General features: G+C 39.7%; 7 protein-coding genes and 3 pseudogenes across 7 annotated transcripts; 4 read left to right on the top strand and 6 right to left on the bottom strand.

Moving 5' to 3' along the window:
* The first annotated feature begins 208 nt into the window (after positions 1–208).
* Positions 209–598, top strand: LOC149887744 (histone H2A, orphon). The gene has a single exon (XM_090088844.1). It carries the CDS (start codon positions 209–211, stop codon positions 596–598), a length of 390 nt encoding a protein of 129 aa, XP_089944970.1.
* A 4086-nt stretch (positions 599–4684) lies between these two features.
* LOC149887745 (histone H3) lies at positions 4685–5095 on the bottom strand. The gene has a single exon (XM_090088846.1). It carries the CDS (start codon positions 5093–5095, stop codon positions 4685–4687), a length of 411 nt encoding a protein of 136 aa, XP_089944972.1.
* A 1585-nt stretch (positions 5096–6680) lies between these two features.
* Positions 6681–7085, bottom strand: LOC149887746 (late histone H2B.L4 pseudogene; annotated as a pseudogene).
* Positions 7086–7379: 294 nt separating this feature from the next.
* Positions 7380–7769, top strand: LOC149887747 (histone H2A, orphon). The gene has a single exon (XM_090088847.1). It carries the CDS (start codon positions 7380–7382, stop codon positions 7767–7769), a length of 390 nt encoding a protein of 129 aa, XP_089944973.1.
* Positions 7770–11837: 4068 nt separating this feature from the next.
* Positions 11838–12248, bottom strand: LOC149887748 (histone H3). Its single transcript, XM_090088848.1, has one exon. It carries the CDS (start codon positions 12246–12248, stop codon positions 11838–11840), a length of 411 nt encoding a protein of 136 aa, XP_089944974.1.
* A 1585-nt stretch (positions 12249–13833) lies between these two features.
* On the bottom strand, positions 13834–14238 carry LOC149887749 (late histone H2B.L4 pseudogene; annotated as a pseudogene).
* A 294-nt stretch (positions 14239–14532) lies between these two features.
* Positions 14533–14922, top strand: LOC149887750 (histone H2A, orphon). The gene has a single exon (XM_090088849.1). The coding sequence runs from the start codon at positions 14533–14535 to the stop codon at positions 14920–14922; it is 390 nt and encodes a 129-aa protein (XP_089944975.1).
* A 4069-nt stretch (positions 14923–18991) lies between these two features.
* On the bottom strand, positions 18992–19402 carry LOC149887751 (histone H3). Its single transcript, XM_090088850.1, has one exon. The coding sequence runs from the start codon at positions 19400–19402 to the stop codon at positions 18992–18994; it is 411 nt and encodes a 136-aa protein (XP_089944976.1).
* A 1584-nt stretch (positions 19403–20986) lies between these two features.
* On the bottom strand, positions 20987–21391 carry LOC149887752 (late histone H2B.L4 pseudogene; annotated as a pseudogene).
* A 294-nt stretch (positions 21392–21685) lies between these two features.
* LOC149887753 (histone H2A, orphon) lies at positions 21686–22075 on the top strand. The gene has a single exon (XM_090088851.1). The coding sequence runs from the start codon at positions 21686–21688 to the stop codon at positions 22073–22075; it is 390 nt and encodes a 129-aa protein (XP_089944977.1).
* The last annotated feature ends 679 nt before the right edge of the window (positions 22076–22754 follow it).

The following is a 22754-nucleotide window of genomic DNA, read 5'->3' on the forward strand; positions in this document are numbered from 1 at the left end:
AGAACATTTCTGTTTCTCGCAAGCTCATTGGTTCTTCAAAGATTAACTAATTTGCGCATTGTTTGACGGAGTTTTTCTATTCGTTAAAAAAAGTGCAGTTCGAGACCAAATGTTTTTGATAAGAAAAAGGAATTTTGTAAGTTGATTTCAAAGCGCGCACAAATATCTCTAGGTTGTCTCTCGTTGTTTCTCAGTGTAAGAAATTAAAATGTCAGGACGTGGAAAAGGAGGAAAAGCTAAAGCCAAGGCAAAGACTCGATCGTTCAGAGCCGGACTTCAGTTTCCAGTCGGTCGTGTTCACCGATTTTTGCGCAAAGGACACTACGCCAATCGCATCGGTTCAGGCGCACCTGTCTATTTAGCTGCTGTTTTGGAGTATCTCTCCGCCGAAATTTTGGAGTTGGCCGGTAACGCTGCTCGTGACAATAAGAAAGCTAGAATCATTCCTCGACACTTACAGTTAGCTGTTCGCAATGACGAAGAGTTGAACAAGTTGTTGTCAGGTGTTACTATAGCCAGTGGCGGTGTGCTGCCAAACATACAAGCCGTTTTGCTTCCCAAGAAGAACGAAAAGGTTCCAAAACCAGCAGCCAAATAAACGGTACTCTGAACACAAGATAAAAAATAAAGGCTATTTTCATAGCCACACATCTGTTAAAAACATGACGGCATGAGCTTAAACACACTAAGGAGAATATAAAGAAGTGTGTGTGTGTGTGTGTGTGTGTGTGTGTGTGTGTGTGTGTGTGTGTGTGTGTGTGTGTGTAAGGAAGGGAGGGGAGGGGGGTTCAAAATCTCTTTTTAAAGCTGTTAGGGGATAAAAAGAGCACACGCATCCCGTTACAAAAAAATACATGGTGGGGTTTACACGCCATCTTTGAAACGTTTTAAGTTATAACCTGAGGGAGAAAAAACAGTTCGGTTACCTCACAGGTCACGTGCATGTTCAAGATTCCAAGTTTTGAAAGGATCCAACGTAACTTGAATAAAAAGTGAACACGCACGTGCCCAGATTGGCGACCATCTATAGGCTGTAGGAAAATAACAAAGAAGATTTAAGCGCCTCCGTAAGAATTTAGCTCCCTTAGGATTTCAGCAAAAAAGTATATTTAGCGGAGAAAAAAACAAAGAGCGAGGTTAAGCAGCAGTGACGGCATTAGCATCAGCAGCAGCAACAAAAACAAAACAAAACAAAAAAAAACAAACAAAAAAGCGGCAGCACGAAAAAAAAAAAAAAAAAAAAAAATTTCCGTTTTTTACACTTGCGTGTTTGTCTGTGTGTAATCCTTAATTGCATGGTTTTTTGTTGTTGGTTTTACCTTGTCATTTTTCTTCTGCGCACGTTCTCTTGGTCAGTAGTTTTTTGAAATGCGAAAAAAAACGTCAACGAAAAGAAGTGAACGGGTCATTGCACGTCATGTCTAACAAACAAGAGGGGTAAAGACAAAGACGTCCGCTGTCGAAAACTCATACATACTCCAAGCTGACACACTCTTGAGACACTTCGAAATAAAGCAAATGATCAAAGTCATAACACTTGACAAAGTCGAAACAAAAATCACAGCATGCGCAGACAACCCTTTATTTTACATTAAAGGAAAAAAACGTAAAGCTAGAACTAAACATTCCTTCAATTAAAACACGTCAAACTTGCGACGGGCACAAAACTCAACATATAACAAAGTTACGACGCTCTAGTTCTTTTACATTTTGTTTTCTAAATGACCCGTCCCTAAAACCCCGGAAAGAATAAAACGCGACAGTCGAGAAGTTGGCCAATACCTTTTTTCACAGTAACTATCAGGTGTTTCTCGCAACGTCGGATGGGTTGCTGAAACCTTAAAAAAGAACTTTAAAAAGCTTGTGGGGTAGCGTTAGTTCTCATGCTATTTTAACAAAGTACTAAAACTTTAGTTAAAGTAATAAGATTTTACAAAGTAGCTACATTTTAATTATTGTCCTCATTTATCGTCATCTATCGTCATTTTTCACGTATCTGCCTAACTTAGTACCTAACAAACTAACTAAGATACAAACTAACTAACTGAATGACTAACTAACTGACTGACTAACCAACTAACTGACTGACTGACTAACTAACTAACTGACTGACTAACTAACTAACTAACTAACTGATTGACTAACTAACTAACTAACTAACCAACTAACTAACTAACTAACTAACTAACTAACTAACTAACTAACTAACTAACTAACTAACTAACTAACTAACTAACTAACTAACTAACTAACTAACTAACTAACTAAATAACTAACTAACTAACTAACTAACCAACTAACTCACTGAGAGACTAACTAACTAACTAACTAACTAACTGACTAACTAACTAACTGACTAACTAACTAACTAACTAACTAACTAACTAACTAACTAACTAACTAACTAACTAACTAACTAACTAACTAACTAACTAACTAACTAACTAACTAACTAACTAACTAACTAACTAACTAACTAACTAAGTAGCTTACTTTGTATTTGTTTTTCAATTATGAACGAGTTCCTTGCAAGATAGATATTTCTGTTGCATTTGTTAGCCTTTATTTTTAGCAAAAATAAAATTCCAACTGGTGCTTTTCTAATGTCAAGGACCTCGCTAAGGCTAAAGCAGCTAAGCCTAATGGTTATGATGTTATAAAGCGGAGAAAAATGAACTTTTCTGAAAATGAAAAAACGAGAGATGGAATTGATCTGCAATAACTTCGGTTGTGAACACCTTATAACTGATGCCTCGCGCGATTTTAATAACTTTGCATCATGCAAAAGCCGCCAAATTCACTTTTCACGAGTGTTAAAGTGTCATTTTTGAAATGCCAGTTATGAGCGCATGAAATCAAAAGCGAAATTTGCACTTTGAAAAGCAAACGGAAATGTAGAGCATCTTTTAAAATCGCCATATTCTAATTCAGTTTTGCCTTTATGAACTTGAACAAAAGTTGCATGCCTTCCCAAGACTGCACAATTGTAAAGAAAACACCAAGCTTCGCTCGAACGATGACTATGAAGACGAAGAACCGAATGGACCCCGTATTGTGCATTCGTCACTCATTCTCTTATCTCCTCAAACGTTTTTTTACCGTTACCTTCCATAATGAATTTTATTTTTTATTTATTTTTTTTTTTTACGATGTCCAGAACTTTCAGGTTGCTAAGTTTTTCCTTTTTTTCTAGTGTCCGCGACTTTATATATGTTGACTGCGTTATCGCAGTTTTAGCCTTCGATCGTTTTTGTTAACGAACACGAATAAGCACAACATAGTGTTCCTTTTTCATGGAATGTTCTTTGTTGTGTCTCTGTGTTTAGAAAAAGAATTGGTCTGAACTAAAAATCGTCGTTAGTACGCGTTGCTAACGCATTAAATATTCCAGCAATCGCGCGTGTTTGTGCCCTTCGCCTCTATTGAGTTTGTATGGTACCAAATGCTTAGAAGAGATTGGCATAAGCTTTTTTGGGAAGCCATATGGTTCAGTTTCTTGATGAAATTAAGCTGCTTTGTCCAGAGTAAGTAGCGCTGATGTTATTTGGCCATGCGCGCACTCGATTGCTTTTAAAGACTATTTTTTCGATGTTTTGATGCGATACCTTTCGCTTCTAACATGCTGTGGCACCGAAACGCCGCAATTTACAAAGCGTCACTATTCTTTAGAAGATTTCAAAACTAATGAAGCTTTAAGAGAGCGAGAGACGCGAGCTGTGGAGGTTTGCCTGTCAACACGAAAACACACTTTGCAGTCTGACGGTGGAGCAAAAAAAAAAAAAAAAAAGTCTCCTCGACAGTCCGCATAAAACTCCGCTTGAAAAATAAAAACATCTAAACATCTAGAAGTTTTATAAAAACGAACGCAACGTTTCTCTGAAACACGACAAAAAAAAAATGACTGAAGCTGCATCTCCGAAAAAGGCCACAAAGAAGTCTGCGCCTAAAAAGCCTGCTGATCATGCTCCCTACAAGGCGATGATTGTCGATGCTATTAATTCGCTTAAAGAACGCAAAGGGTCGTCAAGACAAGCTATCGCCAAGCACGTCAAGGCCAACAACAAGGTGGGTGAAAACGTCGATTCGCAAGTCAAGATTAATTTAAAGCGCATGGTGGTTGCTGGCGAGCTCGTACAAGTGAAAGGAACTGGCGCGTCGGGTTCTTTTAGAATTGCAGCTAAGCCCAAACCGTTAAAGAAGCCTGCTGCAGTCGCCAAGAAGCACAAAAAAGAAGCCAAAGAAGTAAAGAAGCCTGCTGAAAAGAAGAGCACGCCAAAAAAGAAAGCTGCGTCAGTGAAAAAAGTCGCACAAAAAGAGAAAGTGAAAAAAGCTACTCCTAAGAAAAAAGTGACTCCCGCAAAAAAGAGCGCCCAGAAACCGGTTGCTAAAAAGCCCGCAGTAAAGAAAGTGAAAGCGACACCTAAGAAGAAAGCTGCAGCCAAGAAAACCATCGCAAAAGTGGAAAAGAAATAACCTAACCTACCCCGCTTTTTGTCAAACGGCTATTTTCATAGCCACACATCTTTCTAAAAACAAAGTTCCAGGCGTAGAACTTGTTTACTTTGTGTTTGTTTGTTTGTTGTTTTTTTTTTTTGTTTTGTTTTGTTTTAAGGCACTAAGCCGACAACGTTTTTAACAGATTTGTGGCTATGAAAATAGCCGTTTTGTTTAGAAGCACCATTTTTTAAGCTCGCTCTCCTCTGATTCTTCTCGCCAACTGAATGTCTTTTGGCATAATAGTGACACGCTTTGCATGGATGGCGCACAAGTTGGTATCTTCGAAGAGACCCACTAAGTAGGCTTCTGAAGCTTCTTGTAAGGCCATGACGGCGGTGCTTTGGAAACGCAAGTCAGTCTTGAAATCTTGAGCTATTTCGCGAACCAATCGCTGGAAGGGTAGTTTTCTGATTAGGAGCTCTGTCGATTTTTGGTATCTTCGGATCTCTCTCAAAGCTACGGTACCGGGTCGGTATCTGTGGGGTTTCTTTACTCCGCCGGTAGCCGGGGCACTCTTTCTTGCTGCTTTTGTTGCCAGCTGCTTTCTCGGTGCTTTACCGCCGGTAGATTTTCTAGCTGTTTGTTTTGTGCGGGCCATTGTAAGTTACGCTTACACTTATCAGTTTAAGTTGAACTTTTGAAGTTTTTCAATTTAACGCGTTTTGTTGACATTTTTAGACTTTGCCGCGACTTAAAGCTGCATTCTGATTGGTGCTAAGAAAGTGCTCTTTGATTGGTTCAAGTACAAATGCAAAATAAGGCATTAAGGCCACGTAGGCGTGTTTTTTGGCTACGGGAAAAGAGAGCGCGTTTGTCTCGCCTCTACAATTTCTGCTTTTTTAAACACTTCAAAGACAGGTCGACGTAGTGGAATTCCGAAAAGAAACTTTTCTGCTCTGTTTGCGAACGGATAAAAGCGTTAAATGCGAAAACGCGCGTTAAAAACAAGGCAGTTTGTTTTCGTTTTTTTTTTTTTTTGTTTTTTTGGTTCAGATGGCTTTTTGACGAAGGACCGTTGCGATTGGTTGTTTGACGAAGATGTTTCCATCTATGTAGGGTAAAAGTCGCGCTTCCAGCGCATAATAAAAACAAAAAGAAACGCAAAAAGACAGTAATTGAACTTCAAACAATTTTAATCATGTCTGGTCGCGGTAAAGGAGGAAAAGGACTTGGAAAAGGAGGCGCAAAGCGTCATCGCAAGATTTTACGTGATAACATCCAAGGAATCACAAAGCCCGCCATACGTCGTCTAGCTCGTCGCGGTGGTGTTAAGCGTATCTCTGGACTTATCTACGAGGAGACTCGAGGCGTTCTAAAAGTCTTTTTGGAAAACGTTATTCGCGACGCTGTAACATACACAGAGCATGCCAAGAGAAAGACAGTCACCGCTATGGACGTTGTCTACGCATTAAAAAGACAAGGTCGCACATTGTACGGCTTTGGTGGTTAAAAGGGGAACACCTCAGCAATCAAAAACGGCTATTTTTATAGCCACACATCTGTTTTAAACGTTAATAGGCAATCTAGAACTTGAACGCTGCACCGCGATAAGCAGAGGGGGTGTGTAAAAACGGTTTAGTTTACCAGTTTCAGTTTGTTTCAATCGAAATGAAAAGCAATTGAATTGATTTCTAAGTAATGTTTTTTAGCGAGGCATAGTTTAACTGAGTGTTTAGAGTAGACGCTTGACACATAAAGTGTTTTGCTCACCATCATCGGGCTAGAAAGGTGATTTTTATCTAAAGCGCTGCTTTAAGTCTGATTTCCTAAAGATGCGCGCAATACATTTGAAAAAAAAAAGAAAAAAGAAAAAAGGAGCAAAAGTGTGGTAGTAGCAGCAAATAATAACGATGGGTGGGTCATAAGGGCTAAGGTTTTGATCAAAAGCAAAAAGGTGGCGCTCAAGTAGTTGTTGAAAGATTTTCTCACGCGTTTACCTACTGTAATAACTTTTTGTATCCAAAGTGGATGCAAAAGCTATACGTTTAAACATCAAAAAAAGCAAGTCTAGAAAAGCGCTCGCTCTTTAGACGCGGTGTCGCAATTTAAAACGAGCAAACAATGGCTGCCTAGCTATTGCATTTTAAGTACTTTCTCTCTACTACAATTTAAGGCGTTCTAATGCGTACAATGCTTTTACAAGATGTGTGGCTATGAAAATAGCCGTTTAGATAGCGCTCCATCTATTTACTGCTGGTGTACTTAGTAACAGCCTTGGTGCCTTCGCTCACTGCGTGTTTGGCCAACTCACCGGGAAGTAAGAGGCGCACAGCTGTTTGAATTTCACGCGAAGAGATGGTTGATTTCTTGTTTTGGAGGGCTAGTCGTGAAGCTTCTGAAGCGATTCTTTCAAAAATGTCGTTGACGAAAGAATTCATGATGCTCATCGCTTTGGAAGAAACACCAACATCAGGGTGAACTTGCTTCAAGACGTTGTAAATGTAAATGGCGTAGGATTCTCGCCTCTTTCTCTTGCGCTTTTTGTCTCCAGTACCAGCGATCTTGCCGCCTTTCTTACCAGCGCGTTTTTCCCCCTTTTTGGCCACCTTGGGCGCTTGTTTTCCTCCGGCCTTTGGAGCGTCAGACATGTCGACGAGTTTTAGAGAATTGAAATTTGAAATTACAAGCAACCGAATCACTTCCTATATAAAGCGCAGTTGTGGTCTCCAATTCGAGAACATTTCTGTTTCTCGCAAGCTCATTGGTTCTTCAAAGATTAACTAATTTGCGCATTGTTTGACGGAGTTTTTCTATTCGTTAAAAAAAGTGCAGTTCGAGACCAAATGTTTTTGATAAGAAAAAGGAATTTTGTAAGTTGATTTCAAAGCGCGCACAAATATCTCTAGGTTGTCTCTCGTTGTTTCTCAGTGTAAGAAATTAAAATGTCAGGACGTGGAAAAGGAGGAAAAGCTAAAGCCAAGGCAAAGACTCGATCGTTCAGAGCCGGACTTCAGTTTCCAGTCGGTCGTGTTCACCGATTTTTGCGCAAAGGACACTACGCCAATCGCATCGGTTCAGGCGCACCTGTCTATTTAGCTGCTGTTTTGGAGTATCTCTCCGCCGAAATTTTGGAGTTGGCCGGTAACGCTGCTCGTGACAATAAGAAAGCTAGAATCATTCCTCGACACTTACAGTTAGCTGTTCGCAATGACGAAGAGTTGAACAAGTTGTTGTCAGGTGTTACTATAGCCAGTGGCGGTGTGCTGCCAAACATACAAGCCGTTTTGCTTCCCAAGAAGAACGAAAAGGTTCCAAAACCAGCAGCCAAATAAACGGTACTCTGAACACAAGATAAAAAATAAAGGCTATTTTCATAGCCACACATCTGTTAAAAACATGACGGCATGAGCTTAAACACACTAAGGAGAATATAAAGAAGTGTGTGTGTGTGTGTGTGTGTGTGTGTGTGTGTGTGTGTGTGTGTGTAAGGAAGGGAGGGGAGGGGGGTTCAAAATCTCTTTTTAAAGCTGTTAGGGGATAAAAAGAGCACACGCATCCCGTTACAAAAAAATACATGGTGGGGTTTACACGCCATCTTTGAAACGTTTTAAGTTATAACCTGAGGGAGAAAAAACAGTTCGGTTACCTCACAGGTCACGTGCATGTTCAAGATTCCAAGTTTTGAAAGGATCCAACGTAACTTGAATAAAAAGTGAACACGCACGTGCCCAGATTGGCGACCATCTATAGGCTGTAGGAAAATAACAAAGAAGATTTAAGCGCCTCCGTAAGAATTTAGCTCCCTTAGGATTTCAGCAAAAAAGTATATTTAGCGGAGAAAAAAACAAAGAGCGAGGTTAAGCAGCAGTGACGGCATTAGCATCAGCAGCAGCAACAAAAACAAAACAAAACAAAAAAAAACAAACAAAAAAGCGGCAGCACGAAAAAAAAAAAAAAAAAAAAAAATTTCCGTTTTTTACACTTGCGTGTTTGTCTGTGTGTAATCCTTAATTGCATGGTTTTTTGTTGTTGGTTTTACCTTGTCATTTTTCTTCTGCGCACGTTCTCTTGGTCAGTAGTTTTTTGAAATGCGAAAAAAAACGTCAACGAAAAGAAGTGAACGGGTCATTGCACGTCATGTCTAACAAACAAGAGGGGTAAAGACAAAGACGTCCGCTGTCGAAAACTCATACATACTCCAAGCTGACACACTCTTGAGACACTTCGAAATAAAGCAAATGATCAAAGTCATAACACTTGACAAAGTCGAAACAAAAATCACAGCATGCGCAGACAACCCTTTATTTTACATTAAAGGAAAAAAACGTAAAGCTAGAACTAAACATTCCTTCAATTAAAACACGTCAAACTTGCGACGGGCACAAAACTCAACATATAACAAAGTTACGACGCTCTAGTTCTTTTACATTTTGTTTTCTAAATGACCCGTCCCTAAAACCCCGGAAAGAATAAAACGCGACAGTCGAGAAGTTGGCCAATACCTTTTTTCACAGTAACTATCAGGTGTTTCTCGCAACGTCGGATGGGTTGCTGAAACCTTAAAAAAGAACTTTAAAAAGCTTGTGGGGTAGCGTTAGTTCTCATGCTATTTTAACAAAGTACTAAAACTTTAGTTAAAGTAATAAGATTTTACAAAGTAGCTACATTTTAATTATTGTCCTCATTTATCGTCATCTATCGTCATTTTTCACGTATCTGCCTAACTTAGTACCTAACAAACTAACTAAGATACAAACTAACTAACTGAATGACTAACTAACTGACTGACTAACCAACTAACTGACTGACTGACTAACTAACTAACTGACTGACTAACTAACTAACTAACTAACTGATTGACTAACTAACTAACTAACTAACCAACTAACTAACTAACTAACTAACTAACTAACTAACTAACTAACTAACTAACTAACTAACTAACTAACTAACTAACTAACTAACTAACTAACTAACTAACTAACTAAATAACTAACTAACTAACTAACTAACCAACTAACTCACTGAGAGACTAACTAACTAACTAACTAACTAACTGACTAACTAACTAACTGACTAACTAACTAACTAACTAACTAACTAACTAACTAACTAACTAACTAACTAACTAACTAACTAACTAACTAACTAACTAACTAACTAACTAACTAACTAACTAACTAACTAACTAACTAACTAAGTAGCTTACTTTGTATTTGTTTTTCAATTATGAACGAGTTCCTTGCAAGATAGATATTTCTGTTGCATTTGTTAGCCTTTATTTTTAGCAAAAATAAAATTCCAACTGGTGCTTTTCTAATGTCAAGGACCTCGCTAAGGCTAAAGCAGCTAAGCCTAATGGTTATGATGTTATAAAGCGGAGAAAAATGAACTTTTCTGAAAATGAAAAAACGAGAGATGGAATTGATCTGCAATAACTTCGGTTGTGAACACCTTATAACTGATGCCTCGCGCGATTTTAATAACTTTGCATCATGCAAAAGCCGCCAAATTCACTTTTCACGAGTGTTAAAGTGTCATTTTTGAAATGCCAGTTATGAGCGCATGAAATCAAAAGCGAAATTTGCACTTTGAAAAGCAAACGGAAATGTAGAGCATCTTTTAAAATCGCCATATTCTAATTCAGTTTTGCCTTTATGAACTTGAACAAAAGTTGCATGCCTTCCCAAGACTGCACAATTGTAAAGAAAACACCAAGCTTCGCTCGAACGATGACTATGAAGACGAAGAACCGAATGGACCCCGTATTGTGCATTCGTCACTCATTCTCTTATCTCCTCAAACGTTTTTTTACCGTTACCTTCCATAATGAATTTTATTTTTTATTTATTTTTTTTTTTTACGATGTCCAGAACTTTCAGGTTGCTAAGTTTTTCCTTTTTTTCTAGTGTCCGCGACTTTATATATGTTGACTGCGTTATCGCAGTTTTAGCCTTCGATCGTTTTTGTTAACGAACACGAATAAGCACAACATAGTGTTCCTTTTTCATGGAATGTTCTTTGTTGTGTCTCTGTGTTTAGAAAAAGAATTGGTCTGAACTAAAAATCGTCGTTAGTACGCGTTGCTAACGCATTAAATATTCCAGCAATCGCGCGTGTTTGTGCCCTTCGCCTCTATTGAGTTTGTATGGTACCAAATGCTTAGAAGAGATTGGCATAAGCTTTTTTGGGAAGCCATATGGTTCAGTTTCTTGATGAAATTAAGCTGCTTTGTCCAGAGTAAGTAGCGCTGATGTTATTTGGCCATGCGCGCACTCGATTGCTTTTAAAGACTATTTTTTCGATGTTTTGATGCGATACCTTTCGCTTCTAACATGCTGTGGCACCGAAACGCCGCAATTTACAAAGCGTCACTATTCTTTAGAAGATTTCAAAACTAATGAAGCTTTAAGAGAGCGAGAGACGCGAGCTGTGGAGGTTTGCCTGTCAACACGAAAACACACTTTGCAGTCTGACGGTGGAGCAAAAAAAAAAAAAAAAAAGTCTCCTCGACAGTCCGCATAAAACTCCGCTTGAAAAATAAAAACATCTAAACATCTAGAAGTTTTATAAAAACGAACGCAACGTTTCTCTGAAACACGACAAAAAAAAAATGACTGAAGCTGCATCTCCGAAAAAGGCCACAAAGAAGTCTGCGCCTAAAAAGCCTGCTGATCATGCTCCCTACAAGGCGATGATTGTCGATGCTATTAATTCGCTTAAAGAACGCAAAGGGTCGTCAAGACAAGCTATCGCCAAGCACGTCAAGGCCAACAACAAGGTGGGTGAAAACGTCGATTCGCAAGTCAAGATTAATTTAAAGCGCATGGTGGTTGCTGGCGAGCTCGTACAAGTGAAAGGAACTGGCGCGTCGGGTTCTTTTAGAATTGCAGCTAAGCCCAAACCGTTAAAGAAGCCTGCTGCAGTCGCCAAGAAGCACAAAAAAGAAGCCAAAGAAGTAAAGAAGCCTGCTGAAAAGAAGAGCACGCCAAAAAAGAAAGCTGCGTCAGTGAAAAAAGTCGCACAAAAAGAGAAAGTGAAAAAAGCTACTCCTAAGAAAAAAGTGACTCCCGCAAAAAAGAGCGCCCAGAAACCGGTTGCTAAAAAGCCCGCAGTAAAGAAAGTGAAAGCGACACCTAAGAAGAAAGCTGCAGCCAAGAAAACCATCGCAAAAGTGGAAAAGAAATAACCTAACCTACCCCGCTTTTTGTCAAACGGCTATTTTCATAGCCACACATCTTTCTAAAAACAAAGTTCCAGGCGTAGAACTTGTTTACTTTGTGTTTGTTTGTTTGTTGTTTTTTTTTTTTGTTTTGTTTTGTTTTAAGGCACTAAGCCGACAACGTTTTTAACAGATTTGTGGCTATGAAAATAGCCGTTTTGTTTAGAAGCACCATTTTTTAAGCTCGCTCTCCTCTGATTCTTCTCGCCAACTGAATGTCTTTTGGCATAATAGTGACACGCTTTGCATGGATGGCGCACAAGTTGGTATCTTCGAAGAGACCCACTAAGTAGGCTTCTGAAGCTTCTTGTAAGGCCATGACGGCGGTGCTTTGGAAACGCAAGTCAGTCTTGAAATCTTGAGCTATTTCGCGAACCAATCGCTGGAAGGGTAGTTTTCTGATTAGGAGCTCTGTCGATTTTTGGTATCTTCGGATCTCTCTCAAAGCTACGGTACCGGGTCGGTATCTGTGGGGTTTCTTTACTCCGCCGGTAGCCGGGGCACTCTTTCTTGCTGCTTTTGTTGCCAGCTGCTTTCTCGGTGCTTTACCGCCGGTAGATTTTCTAGCTGTTTGTTTTGTGCGGGCCATTGTAAGTTACGCTTACACTTATCAGTTTAAGTTGAACTTTTGAAGTTTTTCAATTTAACGCGTTTTGTTGACATTTTTAGACTTTGCCGCGACTTAAAGCTGCATTCTGATTGGTGCTAAGAAAGTGCTCTTTGATTGGTTCAAGTACAAATGCAAAATAAGGCATTAAGGCCACGTAGGCGTGTTTTTTGGCTACGGGAAAAGAGAGCGCGTTTGTCTCGCCTCTACAATTTCTGCTTTTTTAAACACTTCAAAGACAGGTCGACGTAGTGGAATTCCGAAAAGAAACTTTTCTGCTCTGTTTGCGAACGGATAAAAGCGTTAAATGCGAAAACGCGCGTTAAAAACAAGGCAGTTTGTTTTCGTTTTTTTTTTTTTTTGTTTTTTTGGTTCAGATGGCTTTTTGACGAAGGACCGTTGCGATTGGTTGTTTGACGAAGATGTTTCCATCTATGTAGGGTAAAAGTCGCGCTTCCAGCGCATAATAAAAACAAAAAGAAACGCAAAAAGACAGTAATTGAACTTCAAACAATTTTAATCATGTCTGGTCGCGGTAAAGGAGGAAAAGGACTTGGAAAAGGAGGCGCAAAGCGTCATCGCAAGATTTTACGTGATAACATCCAAGGAATCACAAAGCCCGCCATACGTCGTCTAGCTCGTCGCGGTGGTGTTAAGCGTATCTCTGGACTTATCTACGAGGAGACTCGAGGCGTTCTAAAAGTCTTTTTGGAAAACGTTATTCGCGACGCTGTAACATACACAGAGCATGCCAAGAGAAAGACAGTCACCGCTATGGACGTTGTCTACGCATTAAAAAGACAAGGTCGCACATTGTACGGCTTTGGTGGTTAAAAGGGGAACACCTCAGCAATCAAAAACGGCTATTTTTATAGCCACACATCTGTTTTAAACGTTAATAGGCAATCTAGAACTTGAACGCTGCACCGCGATAAGCAGAGGGGGTGTGTAAAAACGGTTTAGTTTACCAGTTTCAGTTTGTTTCAATCGAAATGAAAAGCAATTGAATTGATTTCTAAGTAATGTTTTTTAGCGAGGCATAGTTTAACTGAGTGTTTAGAGTAGACGCTTGACACATAAAGTGTTTTGCTCACCATCATCGGGCTAGAAAGGTGATTTTTATCTAAAGCGCTGCTTTAAGTCTGATTTCCTAAAGATGCGCGCAATACATTTGAAAAAAAAAAGAAAAAAGAAAAAAGGAGCAAAAGTGTGGTAGTAGCAGCAAATAATAACGATGGGTGGGTCATAAGGGCTAAGGTTTTGATCAAAAGCAAAAAGGTGGCGCTCAAGTAGTTGTTGAAAGATTTTCTCACGCGTTTACCTACTGTAATAACTTTTTGTATCCAAAGTGGATGCAAAAGCTATACGTTTAAACATCAAAAAAAGCAAGTCTAGAAAAGCGCTCGCTCTTTAGACGCGGTGTCGCAATTTAAAACGAGCAAACAATGGCTGCCTAGCTATTGCATTTTAAGTACTTTCTCTCTACTACAATTTAAGGCGTTCTAATGCGTACAATGCTTTTACAAGATGTGTGGCTATGAAAATAGCCGTTTAGATAGCGCTCCATCTATTTACTGCTGGTGTACTTAGTAACAGCCTTGGTGCCTTCGCTCACTGCGTGTTTGGCCAACTCACCGGGAAGTAAGAGGCGCACAGCTGTTTGAATTTCACGCGAAGAGATGGTTGATTTCTTGTTTTGGAGGGCTAGTCGTGAAGCTTCTGAAGCGATTCTTTCAAAAATGTCGTTGACGAAAGAATTCATGATGCTCATCGCTTTGGAAGAAACACCAACATCAGGGTGAACTTGCTTCAAGACGTTGTAAATGTAAATGGCGTAGGATTCTCGCCTCTTTCTCTTGCGCTTTTTGTCTCCAGTACCAGCGATCTTGCCGCCTTTCTTACCAGCGCGTTTTTCCCCCTTTTTGGCCACCTTGGGCGCTTGTTTTCCTCCGGCCTTTGGAGCGTCAGACATGTCGACGAGTTTTAGAGAATTGAAATTTGAAATTACAAGCAACCGAATCACTTCCTATATAAAGCGCAGTTGTGGTCTCCAATTCGAGAACATTTCTGTTTCTCGCAAGCTCATTGGTTCTTCAAAGATTAACTAATTTGCGCATTGTTTGACGGAGTTTTTCTATTCGTTAAAAAAAGTGCAGTTCGAGACCAAATGTTTTTGATAAGAAAAAGGAATTTTGTAAGTTGATTTCAAAGCGCGCACAAATATCTCTAGGTTGTCTCTCGTTGTTTCTCAGTGTAAGAAATTAAAATGTCAGGACGTGGAAAAGGAGGAAAAGCTAAAGCCAAGGCAAAGACTCGATCGTTCAGAGCCGGACTTCAGTTTCCAGTCGGTCGTGTTCACCGATTTTTGCGCAAAGGACACTACGCCAATCGCATCGGTTCAGGCGCACCTGTCTATTTAGCTGCTGTTTTGGAGTATCTCTCCGCCGAAATTTTGGAGTTGGCCGGTAACGCTGCTCGTGACAATAAGAAAGCTAGAATCATTCCTCGACACTTACAGTTAGCTGTTCGCAATGACGAAGAGTTGAACAAGTTGTTGTCAGGTGTTACTATAGCCAGTGGCGGTGTGCTGCCAAACATACAAGCCGTTTTGCTTCCCAAGAAGAACGAAAAGGTTCCAAAACCAGCAGCCAAATAAACGGTACTCTGAACACAAGATAAAAAATAAAGGCTATTTTCATAGCCACACATCTGTTAAAAACATGACGGCATGAGCTTAAACACACTAAGGAGAATATAAAGAAGTGTGTGTGTGTGTGTGTGTGTGTGTGTGTGTGTGTGTGTGTGTGTGTAAGGAAGGGAGGGGAGGGGGGTTCAAAATCTCTTTTTAAAGCTGTTAGGGGATAAAAAGAGCACACGCATCCCGTTACAAAAAAATACATGGTGGGGTTTACACGCCATCTTTGAAACGTTTTAAGTTATAACCTGAGGGAGAAAAAACAGTTCGGTTACCTCACAGGTCACGTGCATGTTCAAGATTCCAAGTTTTGAAAGGATCCAACGTAACTTGAATAAAAAGTGAACACGCACGTGCCCAGATTGGCGACCATCTATAGGCTGTAGGAAAATAACAAAGAAGATTTAAGCGCCTCCGTAAGAATTTAGCTCCCTTAGGATTTCAGCAAAAAAGTATATTTAGCGGAGAAAAAAACAAAGAGCGAGGTTAAGCAGCAGTGACGGCATTAGCATCAGCAGCAGCAACAAAAACAAAACAAAACAAAAAAAAACAAACAAAAAAGCGGCAGCACGAAAAAAAAAAAAAAAAAAAAAAATTTCCGTTTTTTACACTTGCGTGTTTGTCTGTGTGTAATCCTTAATTGCATGGTTTTTTGTTGTTGGTTTTACCTTGTCATTTTTCTTCTGCGCACGTTCTCTTGGTCAGTAGTTTTTTGAAATGCGAAAAAAAACGTCAACGAAAAGAAGTGAACGGGTCATTGCACGTCATGTCTAACAAACAAGAGGGGTAAAGACAAAGACGTCCGCTGTCGAAAACTCATACATACTCCAAGCTGACACACTCTTGAGACACTTCGAAATAAAGCAAATGATCAAAGTCATAACACTTGACAAAGTCGAAACAAAAATCACAGCATGCGCAGACAACCCTTTATTTTACATTAAAGGAAAAAAACGTAAAGCTAGAACTAAACATTCCTTCAATTAAAACACGTCAAACTTGCGACGGGCACAAAACTCAACATATAACAAAGTTACGACGCTCTAGTTCTTTTACATTTTGTTTTCTAAATGACCCGTCCCTAAAACCCCGGAAAGAATAAAACGCGACAGTCGAGAAGTTGGCCAATACCTTTTTTCACAGTAACTATCAGGTGTTTCTCGCAACGTCGGATGGGTTGCTGAAACCTTAAAAAAGAACTTTAAAAAGCTTGTGGGGTAGCGTTAGTTCTCATGCTATTTTAACAAAGTACTAAAACTTTAGTTAAAGTAATAAGATTTTACAAAGTAGCTACATTTTAATTATTGTCCTCATTTATCGTCATCTATCGTCATTTTTCACGTATCTGCCTAACTTAGTACCTAACAAACTAACTAAGATACAAACTAACTAACTGAATGACTAACTAACTGACTGACTAACCAACTAACTGACTGACTGACTAACTAACTAACTGACTGACTAACTAACTAACTAACTAACTGATTGACTAACTAACTAACTAACTAACCAACTAACTAACTAACTAACTAACTAACTAACTAACTAACTAACTAACTAACTAACTAACTAACTAACTAACTAACTAACTAACTAACTAACTAACTAACTAAATAACTAACTAACTAACTAACTAACCAACTAACTCACTGAGAGACTAACTAACTAACTAACTAACTAACTGACTAACTAACTAACTGACTAACTAACTAACTAACTAACTAACTAACTAACTAACTAACTAACTAACTAACTAACTAACTAACTAACTAACTAACTAACTAACTAACTAACTAACTAACTAACTAACTAACTAACTAACTAACTAAGTAGCTTACTTTGTATTTGTTTTTCAATTATGAACGAGTTCCTTGCAAGATAGATATTTCTGTTGCATTTGTTAGCCTTTATTTTTAGCAAAAATAAAATTCCAACTGGTGCTTTTCTAATGTCAAGGACCTCGCTAAGGCTAAAGCAGCTAAGCCTAATGGTTATGATGTTATAAAGCGGAGAAAAATGAACTTTTCTGAAAATGAAAAAACGAGAGATGGAATTGATCTGCAATAACTTCGGTTGTGAACACCTTATAACTGATGCCTCGCGCGATTTTAATAACTTTGCATCATGCAAAAGCCGCCAAATTCACTTTTCACGAGTGTTAAAGTGTCATTTTTGAAATGCCAGTTATGAGCGCATGAAATCAAAAGCGAAATTTGCACTTTGAAAAGCAAACGGAAATGTAGAGCATCTTTTAAAATCGCCATATTCTAATTCAGTTTTGCCTTTATGAACTTGAACAAAAGTTGCATGCCTTCCCAAGACTGCACAATTGTAAAGAAAACACCAAGCTTCGCTCGAACGATGACTATGAAGACGAAGAACCGAATGGACCCCGTATTGTGCATTCGTCACTCATTCTCTTATCTCCTCAAACGTTTTTTTACCGTTACCTTCCATAATGAATTTTATTTTTTATTTATTTTTTTTTTTTACGATGTCCAGAACTTTCAGGTTGCTAAGTTTTTCCTTTTTTTCTAGTGTCCGCGACTTTATATATGTTGACTGCGTTATCGCAGTTTTAGCCTTCGATCGTTTTTGTTAACGAACACGAATAAGCACAACATAGTGTTCCTTTTTCATGGAATGTTCTTTGTTGTGTCTCTGTGTTTAGAAAAAGAATTGGTCTGAACTAAAAATCGTCGTTAGTACGCGTTGCTAACGCATTAAATATTCCAGCAATCGCGCGTGTTTGTGCCCTTCGCCTCTATTGAGTTTGTATGGTACCAAATGCTTAGAAGAGATTGGCATAAGCTTTTTTGGGAAGCCATATGGTTCAGTTTCTTGATGAAATTAAGCTGCTTTGTCCAGAGTAAGTAGCGCTGATGTTATTTGGCCATGCGCGCACTCGATTGCTTTTAAAGACTATTTTTTCGATGTTTTGATGCGATACCTTTCGCTTCTAACATGCTGTGGCACCGAAACGCCGCAATTTACAAAGCGTCACTATTCTTTAGAAGATTTCAAAACTAATGAAGCTTTAAGAGAGCGAGAGACGCGAGCTGTGGAGGTTTGCCTGTCAACACGAAAACACACTTTGCAGTCTGACGGTGGAGCAAAAAAAAAAAAAAAAAAAGTCTCCTCGACAGTCCGCATAAAACTCCGCTTGAAAAATAAAAACATCTAAACATCTAGAAGTTTTATAAAAACGAACGCAACGTTTCTCTGAAACACGACAAAAAAAAAATGACTGAAGCTGCATCTCCGAAAAAGGCCACAAAGAAGTCTGCGCCTAAAAAGCCTGCTGATCATGCTCCCTACAAGGCGATGATTGTCGATGCTATTAATTCGCTTAAAGAACGCAAAGGGTCGTCAAGACAAGCTATCGCCAAGCACGTCAAGGCCAACAACAAGGTGGGTGAAAACGTCGATTCGCAAGTCAAGATTAATTTAAAGCGCATGGTGGTTGCTGGCGAGCTCGTACAAGTGAAAGGAACTGGCGCGTCGGGTTCTTTTAGAATTGCAGCTAAGCCCAAACCGTTAAAGAAGCCTGCTGCAGTCGCCAAGAAGCACAAAAAAGAAGCCAAAGAAGTAAAGAAGCCTGCTGAAAAGAAGAGCACGCCAAAAAAGAAAGCTGCGTCAGTGAAAAAAGTCGCACAAAAAGAGAAAGTGAAAAAAGCTACTCCTAAGAAAAAAGTGACTCCCGCAAAAAAGAGCGCCCAGAAACCGGTTGCTAAAAAGCCCGCAGTAAAGAAAGTGAAAGCGACACCTAAGAAGAAAGCTGCAGCCAAGAAAACCATCGCAAAAGTGGAAAAGAAATAACCTAACCTACCCCGCTTTTTGTCAAACGGCTATTTTCATAGCCACACATCTTTCTAAAAACAAAGTTCCAGGCGTAGAACTTGTTTACTTTGTGTTTGTTTGTTTGTTGTTTTTTTTTTTTGTTTTGTTTTGTTTTAAGGCACTAAGCCGACAACGTTTTTAACAGATTTGTGGCTATGAAAATAGCCGTTTTGTTTAGAAGCACCATTTTTTAAGCTCGCTCTCCTCTGATTCTTCTCGCCAACTGAATGTCTTTTGGCATAATAGTGACACGCTTTGCATGGATGGCGCACAAGTTGGTATCTTCGAAGAGACCCACTAAGTAGGCTTCTGAAGCTTCTTGTAAGGCCATGACGGCGGTGCTTTGGAAACGCAAGTCAGTCTTGAAATCTTGAGCTATTTCGCGAACCAATCGCTGGAAGGGTAGTTTTCTGATTAGGAGCTCTGTCGATTTTTGGTATCTTCGGATCTCTCTCAAAGCTACGGTACCGGGTCGGTATCTGTGGGGTTTCTTTACTCCGCCGGTAGCCGGGGCACTCTTTCTTGCTGCTTTTGTTGCCAGCTGCTTTCTCGGTGCTTTACCGCCGGTAGATTTTCTAGCTGTTTGTTTTGTGCGGGCCATTGTAAGTTACGCTTACACTTATCAGTTTAAGTTGAACTTTTGAAGTTTTTCAATTTAACGCGTTTTGTTGACATTTTTAGACTTTGCCGCGACTTAAAGCTGCATTCTGATTGGTGCTAAGAAAGTGCTCTTTGATTGGTTCAAGTACAAATGCAAAATAAGGCATTAAGGCCACGTAGGCGTGTTTTTTGGCTACGGGAAAAGAGAGCGCGTTTGTCTCGCCTCTACAATTTCTGCTTTTTTAAACACTTCAAAGACAGGTCGACGTAGTGGAATTCCGAAAAGAAACTTTTCTGCTCTGTTTGCGAACGGATAAAAGCGTTAAATGCGAAAACGCGCGTTAAAAACAAGGCAGTTTGTTTTGGTTTTTTTTTTTTTTGTTTTTTTGGTTCAGATGGCTTTTTGACGAAGGACCGTTGCGATTGGTTGTTTGACGAAGATGTTTCCATCTATGTAGGGTAAAAGTCGCGCTTCCAGCGCATAATAAAAACAAAAAGAAACGCAAAAAGACAGTAATTGAACTTCAAACAATTTTAATCATGTCTGGTCGCGGTAAAGGAGGAAAAGGACTTGGAAAAGGAGGCGCAAAGCGTCATCGCAAGATTTTACGTGATAACATCCAAGGAATCACAAAGCCCGCCATACGTCGTCTAGCTCGTCGCGGTGGTGTTAAGCGTATCTCTGGACTTATCTACGAGGAGACTCGAGGCGTTCTAAAAGTCTTTTTGGAAAACGTTATTCGCGACGCTGTAACATACACAGAGCATGCCAAGAGAAAGACAGTCACCGCTATGGACGTTGTCTACGCATTAAAAAGACAAGGTCGCACATTGTACGGCTTTGGTGGTTAAAAGGGGAACACCTCAGCAATCAAAAACGGCTATTTTTATAGCCACACATCTGTTTTAAACGTTAATAGGCAATCTAGAACTTGAACGCTGCACCGCGATAAGCAGAGGGGGTGTGTAAAAACGGTTTAGTTTACCAGTTTCAGTTTGTTTCAATCGAAATGAAAAGCAATTGAATTGATTTCTAAGTAATGTTTTTTAGCGAGGCATAGTTTAACTGAGTGTTTAGAGTAGACGCTTGACACATAAAGTGTTTTGCTCACCATCATCGGGCTAGAAAGGTGATTTTTATCTAAAGCGCTGCTTTAAGTCTGATTTCCTAAAGATGCGCGCAATACATTTGAAAAAAAAAAGAAAAAAGAAAAAAGGAGCAAAAGTGTGGTAGTAGCAGCAAATAATAACGATGGGTGGGTCATAAGGGCTAAGGTTTTGATCAAAAGCAAAAAGGTGGCGCTCAAGTAGTTGTTGAAAGATTTTCTCACGCGTTTACCTACTGTAATAACTTTTTGTATCCAAAGTGGATGCAAAAGCTATACGTTTAAACATCAAAAAAAGCAAGTCTAGAAAAGCGCTCGCTCTTTAGACGCGGTGTCGCAATTTAAAACGAGCAAACAATGGCTGCCTAGCTATTGCATTTTAAGTACTTTCTCTCTACTACAATTTAAGGCGTTCTAATGCGTACAATGCTTTTACAAGATGTGTGGCTATGAAAATAGCCGTTTAGATAGCGCTCCATCTATTTACTGCTGGTGTACTTAGTAACAGCCTTGGTGCCTTCGCTCACTGCGTGTTTGGCCAACTCACCGGGAAGTAAGAGGCGCACAGCTGTTTGAATTTCACGCGAAGAGATGGTTGATTTCTTGTTTTGGAGGGCTAGTCGTGAAGCTTCTGAAGCGATTCTTTCAAAAATGTCGTTGACGAAAGAATTCATGATGCTCATCGCTTTGGAAGAAACACCAACATCAGGGTGAACTTGCTTCAAGACGTTGTAAATGTAAATGGCGTAGGATTCTCGCCTCTTTCTCTTGCGCTTTTTGTCTCCAGTACCAGCGATCTTGCCGCCTTTCTTACCAGCGCGTTTTTCCCCCTTTTTGGCCACCTTGGGCGCTTGTTTTCCTCCGGCCTTTGGAGCGTCAGACATGTCGACGAGTTTTAGAGAATTGAAATTTGAAATTACAAGCAACCGAATCACTTCCTATATAAAGCGCAGTTGTGGTCTCCAATTCGAGAACATTTCTGTTTCTCGCAAGCTCATTGGTTCTTCAAAGATTAACTAATTTGCGCATTGTTTGACGGAGTTTTTCTATTCGTTAAAAAAAGTGCAGTTCGAGACCAAATGTTTTTGATAAGAAAAAGGAATTTTGTAAGTTGATTTCAAAGCGCGCACAAATATCTCTAGGTTGTCTCTCGTTGTTTCTCAGTGTAAGAAATTAAAATGTCAGGACGTGGAAAAGGAGGAAAAGCTAAAGCCAAGGCAAAGACTCGATCGTTCAGAGCCGGACTTCAGTTTCCAGTCGGTCGTGTTCACCGATTTTTGCGCAAAGGACACTACGCCAATCGCATCGGTTCAGGCGCACCTGTCTATTTAGCTGCTGTTTTGGAGTATCTCTCCGCCGAAATTTTGGAGTTGGCCGGTAACGCTGCTCGTGACAATAAGAAAGCTAGAATCATTCCTCGACACTTACAGTTAGCTGTTCGCAATGACGAAGAGTTGAACAAGTTGTTGTCAGGTGTTACTATAGCCAGTGGCGGTGTGCTGCCAAACATACAAGCCGTTTTGCTTCCCAAGAAGAACGAAAAGGTTCCAAAACCAGCAGCCAAATAAACGGTACTCTGAACACAAGATAAAAAATAAAGGCTATTTTCATAGCCACACATCTGTTAAAAACATGACGGCATGAGCTTAAACACACTAAGGAGAATATAAAGAAGTGTGTGTGTGTGTGTGTGTGTGTGTGTGTGTGTGTGTGTGTGTGTGTGTGTAAGGAAGGGAGGGGAGGGGGGTTCAAAATCTCTTTTTAAAGCTGTTAGGGGATAAAAAGAGCACACGCATCCCGTTACAAAAAAATACATGGTGGGGTTTACACGCCATCTTTGAAACGTTTTAAGTTATAACCTGAGGGAGAAAAAACAGTTCGGTTACCTCACAGGTCACGTGCATGTTCAAGATTCCAAGTTTTGAAAGGATCCAACGTAACTTGAATAAAAAGTGAACACGCACGTGCCCAGATTGGCGACCATCTATAGGCTGTAGGAAAATAACAAAGAAGATTTAAGCGCCTCCGTAAGAATTTAGCTCCCTTAGGATTTCAGCAAAAAAGTATATTTAGCGGAGAAAAAAACAAAGAGCGAGGTTAAGCAGCAGTGACGGCATTAGCATCAGCAGCAGCAACAAAAACAAAACAAAACAAAAAAAAACAAACAAAAAAGCGGCAGCACGAAAAAAAAAAAAAAAAAAAAAAATTTCCGTTTTTTACACTTGCGTGTTTGTCTGTGTGTAATCC

Source organism: Hydra viridissima, unplaced genomic scaffold, assembly GCF_058129835.1.
Source record: "Hydra viridissima isolate aposymbiotic clone 2 unplaced genomic scaffold, HvirCarnegie_v1 scaffold_5, whole genome shotgun sequence".
In the NCBI taxonomy this organism is placed as follows: domain Eukaryota; kingdom Metazoa; phylum Cnidaria; class Hydrozoa; order Anthoathecata; family Hydridae; genus Hydra; species Hydra viridissima.